This window comes from Camelus dromedarius, chromosome 5, assembly GCF_036321535.1.
Source record: "Camelus dromedarius isolate mCamDro1 chromosome 5, mCamDro1.pat, whole genome shotgun sequence".
NCBI classification, from domain to species: Eukaryota; Metazoa; Chordata; class Mammalia; order Artiodactyla; family Camelidae; genus Camelus; species Camelus dromedarius.
In genome coordinates this window covers 92,659,054-92,672,848 of record NC_087440.1, presented here as the reverse complement: position 1 = coordinate 92,672,848, position 13,795 = coordinate 92,659,054, and the positions used below count along the sequence as shown (strand labels likewise).

The window sequence follows — 13,795 nt, the reverse complement described above, 5'->3', positions numbered from 1 at the left end:
TCACTTGATGGAATGTCATTGCTCTCAAGGTCAGTCATCCCCTCGGTGACTCTTTTATTGTTTGCTGGTGACCTCCCCTCCTGCTTCCCTCCAGCTCTAGGGGTGGTAACTGTCCCCCCACCCCGTGCTGGCCCTGGAGGCTTGGACTCTCTCTCTGGTTCCCTTAACCCACTCTCCCCTTCTGTAAGCAGTACCCCCTCCTTTGTAAATAACCGTCCTGGATTTTCCTTACTTTGCGGAAGCCATCTGTTTTCCCACGGGATCCTGACTGATGTGACAGCATTATGAATAACGGGGGAAACTGGAAACACCTGAAGTGTGGGAGGCATGGAGGGGGTGCTGATGAGGGGACCTTGCGCGGCGGCTGGACGAGAGGAAAGGATGTTCAGCAGAAGCCGTTACGACCGAGCAGGGGTAGGAAAGCCTAGGGTGGGATGGTTGGGCAGGAACAAAAGACCCGAGACTAAAATGCCTAAATTGTGTCTGTCACGACCTCCAGCAAGCTTCCTGTCGGCAGGTACTCTAACCTCCCAGCCTCAAGTCTAGCACGGAGGACACAGTCAAGGTCAGAAACGAATCAATCAGGAAGGGAGGAATGTGTGTCTGGGTCCGACACTGGCCTCGCTCCCTCCCACAGGGGCCCGGGGAGGATCCTAGGAGGAGAGAATGCGGTTTAGGCGTGTTTGTGTATGTGTGGTGTGTGTGTCAGGACGAGTGTGTGTGCGTGTGTGTTTCCGTCCGTCCAGCTTAGACAAGGGGCCCCTGCGGACCCTCCTCAGGCGGGAGCCCCCGCCCACTCGGGAGGCCCCGCCCTCCCGGGGCGGAGTCGGCTGCGCACCGACCCTCTAGGCTCCGCCCGGCTGGAAGGGTGCGCCTGGCGCCGCGGCCCCGGGGCGGCCACCTGCTCCGCCCAGGTTCGAGCCCCAGCCGCTGCAGTCCCCGCTCCGTAGCCCTGCGCAAGTGGCGAAACCAGGCTTCAGAGAACACCTGCCTCACAGGGTCCCCGCAGGGATGAGCTGAGGCTTCGGTGTGTCGCGCACCGGCCGTGTCCTGGGTATGTGGACCCCTTCCCCCCTTCCAGGGCGGTGACCGCGCACCGCCGCACCCGCGGCTGCACCCGAGGCCTGTGTGGGAAGGAAAGCAGCTGCCCAGCCCCCGAGCCCCCGCCCTGAGGTCCCCGACTCCTAGCGTGTGGGAAGCCTTGCGGGAGCGCGGCGTCCGCGGCCTGGGGCGGCAGCTGCGGGGTCTGCGGTGAGTGCCCTTGGGGAGACGGCCGCGGAGACCGCGTCCACCACGCTGTTGGGCGCCGACCCCGTGCTGGGCGCTGGGGACCCGGTGGCGGACACACCCCCGCAGGGCCGCGCCCAGCAGAACAAAACACGGAAATCGCACGCAGAGCGCTGGCTGCGTGCATACCAAGTTCTTTGCTAACATTGATGACACCAAATATTACTATTTGAATGCCCCAGAGGAGCGAATGAAACCGTGACTGGTTCGCAGCCAACATTTGTGGAAACAGGTTTCCCCGGGAACTGTGGGGGCGGACCACGAGCCTCGGCTCCCACTGTCCACACCCCTACACGAGGGGCGGGGAGATGGAGGCACACTGGGATCGTGGAGGTGGGAGGCGGCCTTTGGGCGGAGTGGGAGGGGAAGGAGTTGTCCTGGGGCGGTGGAGGTGAGGGGGCTGTCTAGCAGGGGGAGACGACGCTGGGGAGGGACGGCCCAGGTCCTCAGGGGTTTAACTACCCTCTTCCCCTGGAAGGGAGCCACTGAAGGGTCCCACTGGGGCAGTGGCCAGATATGATTTTCACATTAGAAACACCCCTTTGGCGATAAGGAAGCAAATGGCATACAAGAGGTGAGGGTGGCTCCAGTGGGGGTGGGGCAGGGGGAGAAAACGGACAGGGTGGGCAGCAGTTAGAGGCAGTGGGCAGAGAAGGGGAAAGGCCTAGGCCATGCCTGATGTCTGTCTGGAGTGCCAGATGAAGCGCTGGGTGGGGTGCAGGCCCAGCCTGGCCAGAGGAAGGTAGTTCTGAAACATGGCCCTTGCCAGGGACCACAGAGCGTCAGCACTGGACCTGTGGGCTCCTGCTTGCTAAGGATGCTCTGAACCCCAGCACCCAGCACTGGGTAGAAGCCTGGTCCTTCCCATGCACCACCCTTAAAAGCACATTCCAAATGGGACCCTGTTCCTGTGTCTGCCATCTCCATCTCAGTCCTCTACTGTTGCCATGTGTCAGCCAGCCTCCCCATGGTGGCCACTGGGCACTGGAAAACATAAATCTGGTCTCTCTACTCCCCAGACTGAAATCCAGACTCAGGGCCCACAAGCCCAAACCTGACCTCACCTCCCTCCATTCTCCCCTGCTCTGCCTTCCCAGCCCCCCCGGGCTGCCCCGAGCTGCCCTTTCTTCTTTCATTCCTGTCTCACCTGCTCTTCCTTCTCCTTCACACACCCCTGCCCAGGAGCCCCAGAAGGCTGCCTCCTTAGTATTCAGGTCTCAACTCCAATGTCACCTTCTTTGGCAAAAGCAGTTGTCTCTGTCACATTCATCTGACTTTATTCTTATTTTTGATTATGCTTTCCAGCATTTGAAGTTATTTTATTTGCTCGTGTTCCTGTTTATCATCTTCTCCCTGACCAGACGTAAGCTCCATGAGGAAAGGGTCCTTGTGTGCCTTACTCAAGTTTGTGCTGCCAGGGCCTGGACCACTGCTGGACACATAGGAGAAACATCAACACTTACTAACTGAATGAGTCTGCTGACTCCTGGGGGAGACAGGTGTGTTTCCAGCCCTGAAGTAGCAGGTTTTGACCAGTGACCCAGGACTAAGCAGTCTGGGAGAAGGTGGTGGAGATGAGTTCTCCTGGGGGAAGCTGGAAAAACCTAGAAGAAGAGAAATAATTTGAATTGTGACGAGAACCGGTAGCACTTCTTGGGGAAATTGGCAGAAGGGCTTCTGCTCGCATAGGGAGGTGGATGAACAAGGATCTGGGGGAGGGGAAGGCCAGGCCTCTGGATGGCGAGGGTATCAGAGCTAGGTGTGTGGTGCTGGGGGCATTGGAGGGCAACCTGAAAATGTAGGTTGGGTAGATCCTACGAAGGGTCTTGTTAGGGATGAATTGAATCCCTCCAAGTTTCACATGTTGAAGTTCTAGTCCCTAGGACACTTTGGAATGTGATGATATTTGGAGATAAGTCCTTTTAAAAAGATTAATTTATGTTTTGTGTTTTTTAAGGGGGGTAATTAGGCTTATTTATTTTTAGAGAAGGTACTGGGGATTGAACCCAGGGCCTCCTGCATGCTGTGCATGCTAATCATACACTCTACCACTGAGGTAACCAAGGGGGGAGGGTGTAGGTCAAGTGGTAGCGTGCATTCTTAGCATGCATGAGGTCCTGGGTTCAATCTCCAATACCTCCTCTAAAAATAAATTAAATAAATAAACCTAATTACCACCCCCCCCACACAAAGAGTTAATCAAGATTAGATGGAGGTGGGAGGAGGGTATAGCTCAGTGGTAGTGTGTGCTCAGCGTGCACGAGTCCCCAGTACTTCTATTAAAAAAAATTACATGGAGGTCACAAAGGTGGGCCCTAATCCAATACGGCTGACGTCCTTATAGAAAGAGGGAAAGACCCCACAGATACATGCACAGAGAGGAAGGACTGTATGACAAGCTGACGAGAGGGCAGCTGTCTGCAGGCCGAGAAGAGGCCTCGAAAGAACCCAGCCTTGCTGACACTTTAATCTGGGACTTCCAGCCTCCAGAGCTGTGAGAAAGTAAATTTCTGTTGTTTAAGCCCTCCATGCTGTGAGCTTGTATTATGGAAGCCCCTGCAAACTAGCACAGGTCTTACGATTTAAGCCTTTTAATTTTACATAGTCCTCTATTCCCCTGGTTTAAAAATCAAACATGAAAAGTAATAGTGACCAGGTGGTCAAGTCCCCATCAGCAGCGCAGTATCGTGTTGCTAGCATTGCCTTTGACGTGATAGCGTGAAAATGCGGCTTTACCTCTGCCATACTTCTTCTGAGAAAAGCCAGAACCTCAGTCTAATCACGAGGAAAACGTCAGCTAAATCTCAAGTGAGAAATACTCTACAAAACACCTAACTGGTATTCCTCAAAACTGTCAGAGTCTCGAAAAACAAGGTAGGTCTGGGAAACGGTCACAGCCAAGAGGAGCTGGAAGTGACGTGATGACTAAATGTGACGTGGTGTCCTGGGTGGGGTCCTGGAACAAAGGACACTGGGTACACTGAGGGAATCTTAATAAAAATGTGTCGATATTGGTGCATTAAAGACTGGACCGTAGTAATGTGAGATGTTAATAATAGGGGAAACTGGGTGAGGAATACAGGAACTCTGTTATCTTTGCAATTTTTCTGTAACTCGAAAACTGCTCTAAATAAAATTTATTTTTAAAAAGTAATAGTGAACATTCTCACTCCGATTTCTTTACCTGATCCACCCAGTTCCCGTTCCCACCTACAGTCATCTTTTTATTAGTGTTCTTGATCCTTCAAGAATTCCTTTTTGGGGGGAGTGGGGAGGTAATTAGGTTTAATTTTTCACTTATTTATTTAATGGAGGTACTGGGATTGAACCCAAGACCTCATGCATTCTGAGCACGTGCTTTACCCCTGAGCTATATACCCTCCCCCCTCAAGAATTCCTTTATGCAAATATGAACGTATACTGATTTTTCTCCCACAGTGGACTTTTTATTTGCTCTGAAGATTTACTCACTTTTAACATAAAACAGTTGAAATATACAAAATAGGAAGAAAAACAATGCACCCCATATGCCCATCACTCATTCAACAATTAGCAAGAACTGGCTGAGTAGCTTCAGTTCTCTCCCTGCCTTGCCCTCTCTATCTTTTGCTGAACTGTTTTGCTAGTGTGTGTCTCTGAGCAACCTGGACATCTTACACCGCCCAAAAAACCATATTCCACCACCATCAGTGATCAATGAAGGCCTCTTGTGAACTTTATAATCTGAGCGATGGGAGACACAGAGGGCTTTGCAGGGTGGGGGTGTGTAGGTACTAGCTAATTATGTCCATGTGTGGGATGGTTTGGGCGTGGAGGAGGCTAGAGCAGGGAGGCCAATTATGAAACGCCTTTGGTCTAGATACCAAGGGTGATGGGTGATGGGGCCCGACACTTAGAGGTTGCAGCAGGATGAAGAGGGAGAGGAGGACCAGCTCCTCTGTGGTGGGCTACTGACCAGCCTGGCTGCATTTGGATGCCTGCTGGGAGGACAGAGGGGACCTGGCTGTGAGGGCAGGGCTGCTGCCACTGTCTGTGTCCACAGGTCCTGCAGGCAGGAGTGGGCCCATTAGCCAAGGCTCCCCTTCTCACGAGAGTGAGCTCATTTTGAACATCTCATCCGAGGTGGCACTTTTCCATTGTGCCCTAGTAAAGCCTGTCCCTTGCCTGGCTTAGTGGGCCAGTATCTACTCCTTCACGACTCATGAACATGGCATGTTGGAACTGAAAGGGCCTCAGAGATGGCAGAATCTAACCCTTCTCTGGTTAGAGATGGGGAAACCGAGGCCCAGAGTAGAGAAGTAAGATGTTTAGGGCCACGCAGGGAGTCAGGAGTGCTGGCATTGTCACCTTGGTCTCTTTCTTCCACCCTAGGATCTTCCCTTACCTAGGGCTTCATCTTCTCTCCAAACCCTGCTCCCAAAAGAGATATGTCATTAGCCATTGGTGCCCAGCATGTATAAATTTTTAAATCCCTGGGTAATCCCTCTCCCAGAGGATTACCTGGGATACATTTGTATCCTAAGCCTTCTTGCTAATGATAGTGTAACAGAAAACCACTATTCATTGAGCAGCTTCCGTTGGCCATGAACTGTGCTAGGAGATTTTCACAGACCATGTCTGAGTCTTCCCAAATCCCATGAGGCAGGTGTTATTATTTCTGTAATCTCCCATCATAGAGATGGGCAAATTGAGATACAGAGAGATGTAGCTTGTCTAACACCATCCAGGGAGGGTGTGACAGAGGCAGTGTCTGTCTAACTGGAAAGTCTACACTCTCAACCACTAACCCCTTGGCCTCTGAAGAACAGGGTGGATCCCCACCAAAAGGACGATGGTTGCTCCCTGGTCTCCTCCCTCTTGGTCCTCAACCCCATCCAGCAGCCTCAAGCCCTTCAGAGGAGCACACAGGCTGGAGACAGAGTCTGGCCACCACCTGCTGCCATCTCTAAGGAGCTGGGCCATTCCCAAGGTGGTTGATGGCTTTTGGTGTTTGGGGCTGTAAACAGACTTCTATGTTCCAGATGCTCAAGGAAATTTCAGTGCTGCCTGTTACTGTCTCATCTCTGTCAGGATTCAAGTGAACAGAACAGTGTGAAGGACACAGAAAGGTTGCCTGCCCATTGCGAGGCCTTTACTGAGGGTCTGCTTAGCCGAGGCACCCTGCTCTGGACACATGTATGTCCCTGCCCTGGCCTCTGTTACTCAGGTGCTCGGACCAGGCGGGGAGGTGTCACAGGAGACAGGGCTGTACGGAGAGACTCGAACTCTGGAGATAAGGACAGGGTGCTGTCTTGGGACGTTTGAGCATGGAAGGATGCTGGCACAGGTGCGCACAGGTGTTCTAGGCGGAGGGTGCCGCCTGTGTGAAGGGCAAGGCTGAAGAGTGGATACGTGCCCCGAAGGTCGGCTGGCCGCGGAGAAAGGGCACCGGGAGTGGTAGAAGATGCGCGGAGGCGGTGGTGGTGGGGAACAGGTGTCCAGAGGCCGAGAGCCAGGCCGGTTCGTGGGTTCACTCTGAGCAATGCGGAGCCGGGTCACATGGATGGTGTGGGGCGCACCCATAGCTTTCCGATCTGGCCCCTGGCCGGCAGCCCTGTGGGGCTCAGGGAGCCGGGGTTCAGGACGCGGTCAGAGGCGGGCGCGCGCGCCGTCGCCGCGGGATGCGCCCCGCCCCCGCCGGCCTCCCGGAGCCTGGGGTTCGAGTCTTGGCTCTGCCGTGACTCGCTGCGGTGCCCGCGCCAGGTCCTTGTCTCCTTGGGCCTCCGTTTTCTCATGCCCGAGGTCTCCGAGAGTCCGGAATGTCGGCCCCGCGCGGCCCCGATTCCGCAGGCCGTCACGGGGGGCGGGGCAGCGGCCCGGCTTCCGCAGCGCGCCCGCCCCTCCCCCGCCCGCTCGCGGGAGCGCGGACGCGCTCGGGCGCGCTCGTACCTGGCCGCCGCCGGGAGCGAGGTTGGGCGGGCGGGGCCGGAGTGCCCCGCCCCCGGCCCTGCCCCCACTCCAGCCGGGCCAATCGGAGGGGGCGGATGGCCCCGTGTGGGCTACGCGCTGGGGGCGGGGCCTGCGGGGGATGAGGAGGGAGTCCGCGGGCTGGTGGCGGGAGGCGGTCGGGCGGAGGCGGTGGCGGCGACGGCCGGTCCCGGGACAGCGACGCAGCGCACCGGCGGCCGCGACAGGGCCGATCAGGCTCCGCAGCCCGCCGCAGCCGCCGCCTCGCCGCTGAGGGCCCGAGAACACGGCGGCGGGCGCGCGGCCTGTGAGGGCGGCCGGAGCGGCGGGCGCGGCGCGGCGCCGAGCGTCCTGTCAGGCTGCCGAGGGCGCCGCGGACCCGCGCCGCGATGATGCCGGTGAGTGCGGGCGGCGGCGGTTTCCTACGCGGGCGGCGGGCCAAGCCTCCTTCCTCCCGCGGCTCCCGGCCCCCAGGTCTCGAGCCGGGCGGGCGGGGAAGGAAGTGGCCTGGAGGGTGCGCCCGGCCCCGGCTCCCCCCCGGGCGGGCAGGTGGGGGCGGCGCCGCTGTCAGCTCGGGGCCCTGCCGGGCCGGGGTCCGGGGGTCGGATCGGGGGTCCGGGGTCGAGGTCGGGATCCACGCGGGGATCCCTCGGCCGCCGCGCGGCCCTTCCTGCCGAGCCTCCTGGCTGGGGGCTGTCGGGGAGGGGAAGCCGGAGGTGAAATTGGAGCCGGTTTCCCCTCCGCCCTGGCGTGTGGTCGGACAGGGAGACGGGGGTGTCGTTTGGCGCTCGCCCCATTTCAGGGTCTCTCGGCGCCTCTGACCCCCGCCTGAAATTTGCTGGTGTCGTATTTGGAGTCGGCAGTGTGGGCACCCCCGTGTGGTGTTCCCACGCCGAAACCCACATTTCTCCGTGGTCCTTTCCTGATTCTGAAATCCTGCTGCATTCAGGAATTTACTTAGGGAATGGATTTTGAGAGCCATCTTGGGAATTCCCTTTTACCGTGCCTCGGGATTTGTGCATTTGGCTTTAGCGGGCCTGTTGTCGGTGTGTTCTGAAGGTTGCGCTAGGTTCATTGGTGGTGGTGCCGCCTTTGTCTTGCCCTCAAGGATACGTTCTACTGGAAAGAAGACAGCGGTCATTAAATTTGCCATTCTCCTACCCGACCTCTTCCTTACCTATAATCTGAATAGCAATGGGGGCTGAATTACAATTTTTCTAATCTGGTTTTTGTGAGGTGAATGTCATGACTTGTGGAAAAAATGTAGGACTGGTGGTACCCAGTTGGATGTATTGGTTTTCTGAGTGCCTATATGTTAAGTAAAATTCTCAAACACATTTATAGTAAAGTAACAACAAAATTGTTCTTTTAAACCCACTATTTCTACATTGAAAATCACATCCAGAAGGGAAGTTTCCTCTGCATTTGCTTCTTGAGTACTATTATTCTGCTGTGCTTCATCCAAGGACATATAGATTAGAAATTTTTTTCCCTTGATCTTTCAATTCGTTTCCTGTCTCTTGATAATCTCTTCTCCCCTTTTGAACTGATTCCAACACATCATGTTCACAGAGTCTTAAGGTTTGACCTAGTTGATCCGTAGATCCTTCTTTGGCATCAGGGCTTCTTGGGTTTCTAAATGTTTGAGTTTAAGTGAATGATTATCTTGTAATGGAAGGAGAATTGGATGAGCATCAGAAGATCCAAAGTCAAGTACTGGTTCTGCTACTTTTTAGCAGTGTGACCTTGAACAAGTCAAGGTCTCCAAGCCTGGAATTACCTCTAAAGTAGGGATAAAAACATACCAATATCTGAGGACTGTCTTGGGGATCAAAAAGGTTGATGTATCCAAAACTGCTTGTCAAGTAGAATGCTTTGCACATATTTATTATGGTTATATATAGCTCTGAATTGTTAATTTCTAATTTTAACCTCTGCAAGATAAGGCATTTGGAAACAGTTCCTTCCCTAATTCTCACTGGCTAGATTTAGAAAAGGCATTATGATCTTTTGGAATTTGAAAGCAGTTTTAGTTAAATCCTGTAATAGTTGATTGCTGTATTATACTATAGTAATACTGAAGGATATCTATGGAATTTTGACTGGTTTCATCATTGTGTAATGTTTAATTATAAATACACTGTTAAGAAATTTGGCTTACATTTTCCATGTGGTACAGACATTTTACCTCTATACTCCACATGGTTAGAATTTCTAGTCTCTACCTTACCAGGTTTCCTTTTTAAGAAGTTCATTTAACTGGCAATTGGGACATTTCTTCATGATACTCAAAATAATCAAATACTGTTTTTTAAAAACAGGCCTATTAACCATTTAAAACACACTGCTTTTGTTTCAGAATGCTTTCTAGAAAAAGATGGTGTTTCTCTTAGTTCTCTTCTTGTGTCCTTTACGTTTGTATTTCCTTCTTGTTCCCTAAAAATGCTACTTGTAGGATTGAGTCCTCCCTCTGTAAACATAGTTGGGGTTGGTTGTAAATTTAATAGAAGTTTTAAGAACATGCCATTCTTACTTGATACTATCTTAAACTACGCATCCAAGATATAAATAAGATTTTTCTTACTTCATTATATATTTGGTGTTCATCATTATCATGAATCATCAAAGGGAGATGATCATATTTTGCATAGTGTGTATAGAGTAGCACTATCCCGGAAGAATGGTAATGAGCCACACAAATGCCATTTAAAATTTTCTAGTACCTTCATACAAAAGATGGTGTTACTGGGGGGGGGGGATGGGGAGGTGATTAAGTAAGACGGTGTTATTTTTAATGTATCTTTTATTAACTCAGTATACCAAAAAGGTTATCATTTTAACATGTAATCAATATGATAAATTAACTAAGATGGTATTTTACTTTTTTTTTTTGGTACTAAGTCATTGAAATCCATTGTGAATTCAGTGTAAATCCTGTGAAGTTTTACATATAGAGCACACCTCAGTTCAGACTAGGACATTTCAAGTGCTCAGTAGCCACGTGTAGTTAGTGGCTACTATATTGAACAACACAGGTTTGGAAGATATTTTACTTGTTTGAAAATTGGCAATTAGTTTGTAGTACCTGTAATAGCTTTTAAGTGATCAGATGGCTTGCTGCAGCACCCAGTCTCTCAGCTGTTGGAAATAAATGGAAGAGTATCTGGCTATGTTCTCATCTGACACAATAAAATCTTTGTAGACATCTTCAATTTGCCTGTTCCACAAAATTTCATGACTGTCTACTTTTAAACAGAGTCATATTTTGGAATTTTCCCATGTTAGAATATCATTGCATTCTAGTATCTATAGTCATTCATCTTTTTGTCTTTTTAAAAATGTTTTCCCAGGTTAAAAAAGGGCTGTTCTTTAAAGATTACTCGTTGACTGCTCTCTAAGATCTAGATTTGAAATCATTTAGGCCATGCCTAAACAACTTTGATAGAAATAAGTATTTTTTTAAAAATAGCCTGGTCAGAGCATGAAAACTGTCTTGATCATAAGCATCATTCTTTTTGAAAGAGAGTGAGCACTGCTGCTGTAAAACTTCTTGTGCACAGGTGAAATGCATCTGGGGAGTGGTGCTAAGGATACTTTTTTCTCTTCCGAAGGAGTGTTGATTTGAGTAAAAGAAGTTTTATGGCTCTGAAGTATGTTTTATTCATAAAAAAGGCACTCTGGTTGTAGTGTTTTGGTGTTAGTGGTGGGACTCCAGTAGACACCCCACAGTCAACTCCACTCATTTCTGTCCTAGGAGCCCTTTCAGCATATTAACTACGGGCTGTGGGTTACATTAGTTTGTGCTTAATATTTAGCTCTCATTAAACAAACACTTATTTCAGGTGTTCACTTTCTCTCCAATGTGGTAGAAAACACTTTGAGGTACAGGAATAGGTCTTTCTCTTTTTTAAACCATCAGCCGTCATGTAATTGATAACACAACGAACTGGAAGTAGGGAGGCTTAGGTTCTGTCCCCAGTTGTTAGTAACTGTGTGGCCTTTGGACTTAATCTCTTTGGGCCTCAGTTTCTCATGTGTAAAAGGAGTTGGTCCTGGATTTCTGAATGTTTGTGGTTGGTCTAGTACTTGATACATAGCAGATACTTTCAAGAAGGTCAGTAGTAGTCCCATTGGCTACATCAAAGGGTGAGGCAACCTGACGCTTGTTTTGGCCGACTTCAGTAAACTCATTCCCGGCCCAGGTATCTTTGTCAGATAGAGCAGATAGGAGGGGCTCAGTAGATGTTCACTATTACTGTTAATTAATAATTAAGTCATTTGGTAGGCTTGAATTTGCAGCCTAATTCAGTAAACAAAACACTGAGGACTGCAGATTTTTGTAAAGCTCTAGTTTCTTTAAGACAAAACTTACAAACAATATTACCATTTAAAATAATAAAACTCTTTTTAGCCTTTGGACTGCTGAAAAGTTCACAAAAGGAAAAGCAAAGCTCCGATCATACTAAGATACGTGTATAAAACAGTTTATTTTTAATACAGTTTTATTGAATTGAAAAATAGTTTATATGGATGACTCTTCTAAAGTCTGCAGTTTTAAGTACAGCAGTAAAAGTTGTGCAGCTGTTTTAACTTCCTACAATTCAGTTTAGTAATAGTGAGTCCTCAATGAATGGTATTTGTCATTATGTGCTAAAGCACTGTGTCGTACGTTTTGTGGTGGGGTCTCCGTTTTTATGGAGAACTGAGGCTGAAGAGGTAAAGAAGCTTGGCTAAGGTCCCCCAGCTAGAATGTGGTAAGACAAAGTTTGAAAATAAACTTTCTGACTCACTGGATAAAGAAGTTGTGGTATATTTATACAATGATATACTACTCAGCCATAAAAAATAAAATAATGCCATTTGCAGCAACATGGATGGACCTAGAGATCGTCATTCTAAGTAAGCTAAAAAGAGAAAGAAAAATACCATATGCTATCACTCACATGTGGAATCTGAAAAAAAGAAAACACTAATGAACTCAACTACAAAACAGAAAAAGACTCACAGTAGTAGTAAACAGTCGTGCTTATGGGGGCGGGGTGGGGGCGGAAATGAGGTGGGAATGGATAAATTTGGGAGTTTGAGATTTGTAAATGTTAGCCACTATATATAAAAGTAGATTTAAAAAATTTCTTCAGTATAGCACAGAGAAGTATATTCAATAACTTGTAATAACCTTTAATTAAAAAGAATATGAAAATGAATGTATGTATGTATTTATATGTGTGACTGGGACTTTGTGCTGTACCCCAGAAATTGACATACTGTAACTGACTGTTCTTCAATTAGAAAAAAACCTTTCCGATTCAAAAGCCTTTGTTCCTAGCCTCTGTGCCAGTCACTTAGGGAAGTTTGGTATAGTCAAGGTATTTTGCTAGAGGTGCTAGTACATTGAATTGAGCTAAATATTTTCCCTTGATGCTTAGCTCAAATGGAACTTAATATTTAAAAGGATCTCAAGGTGAATTTTTTTGATAAAAGTAATAGTTTTTGCCATCTTGAGTTTGGGGACAACTGTGTTTTAATGTAAATGTGTTGAATGTATCTTTCCTTTCTTAGCATTCTACTTTGAAGAGTATGTGCTAGTATATATGCCTAAGAGTCACTTAGAAGTTTTAGCATGATAGGAACTTAAAATATCACCAGGTTATTGTATTGCAGTTATATAACTGGTTGTCAGCACTTTTTTTATGTGTGTTTGCACAGATGGGCAGTAATTTCTCTGGAAAACTTCAGTAGGACTTTGATGCCTTGAAGTGCTGTTGCCATAGTTATTTCACAAACTGATTCTAGGGCTGAACAGAGGAATGGTGGTAATCAGGTTCTGTTGTGACAGTTTCTTGGCTTGATTGCTCTGTTTTATTTCGCTACAAAGATAGCTGTATGACTGTTGTTTGTACTAATTGGTAAGCAAAAGCTGCTGTTACTGGATTTTGTACAATGAAAATCTTGCATGATGACATCATACAGAACAATAAAACACTAAAGAATTAGGTAATTTTGATTAAAATTAATAAATGACATTTGAAATATTAGTGTACAATTCAGAATAGGATCTTGTTAGCTTTATTTTTAGCATATCTAGAGAAAATGTTAACTGAAGTTTTGATAGAATCGTTATTGATAACGTATGTTGTGATTGTAATCATCATTGCTCAAGCAAATGCAAAGGCCCTGTGGTAGGAGCATGCCCAGCATTGTGGAGAAACAAGGAGGCCTGTGTGGCTGGAGCAGAGTATGTGAGGGGAGAGTGGAGGAGATGAAGTCAGAAAGGTGATGGTGGTGAGTGGCTGGGTTAGGATCTTGCAGGGTCTTAGAGGTTATTGTAGAGACAGAATGTGGAGAGAAATTTCTACCGGAAGAAATGAAACACAGTGGTTTACTTCCTGTATCGTAGGTAGGTCTGAATAGCAGACACAGCAGGTAAACACTCTGTAGCAAGTGACAGTAAGGGGCTCGTGTCGTCTGGTTTAAGTGTGGATTCTGGCGTCACCATTTATTGGGTCTCTAAACTTGGGTGAAGTTACTTGATCCCTCAGTTCTTTGTCTTTAAACTGAGGAT

General features: G+C 48.6%; 1 protein-coding gene across 3 annotated transcripts in view; it reads left to right on the top strand.

The window, feature by feature from the left end:
- The first annotated feature begins 906 nt into the window (after window positions 1-906).
- PPP1R13B (protein phosphatase 1 regulatory subunit 13B) overlaps window positions 907-13,795 on the top strand; it is an 87,440-nt gene continuing 74,551 nt past the window's right edge. Inside the window, exon 1 of one of the 3 annotated variants that reach the window (XM_064486315.1) lies at window positions 907-1,054. Coding sequence is in view for 2 of the 3 variants with exons in the window: in XM_031454401.2 (XP_031310261.2) it covers window positions 7,623-7,631 (9 nt within the window). In the remaining variant the exon portion in view is untranslated. Of the gene's footprint in view, window positions 1,055-7,349; window positions 7,632-13,795 lie in introns of those variants that run through there. The other 2 variants (XM_031454401.2, XM_031454402.2) reach the window with 2 other exon arrangements.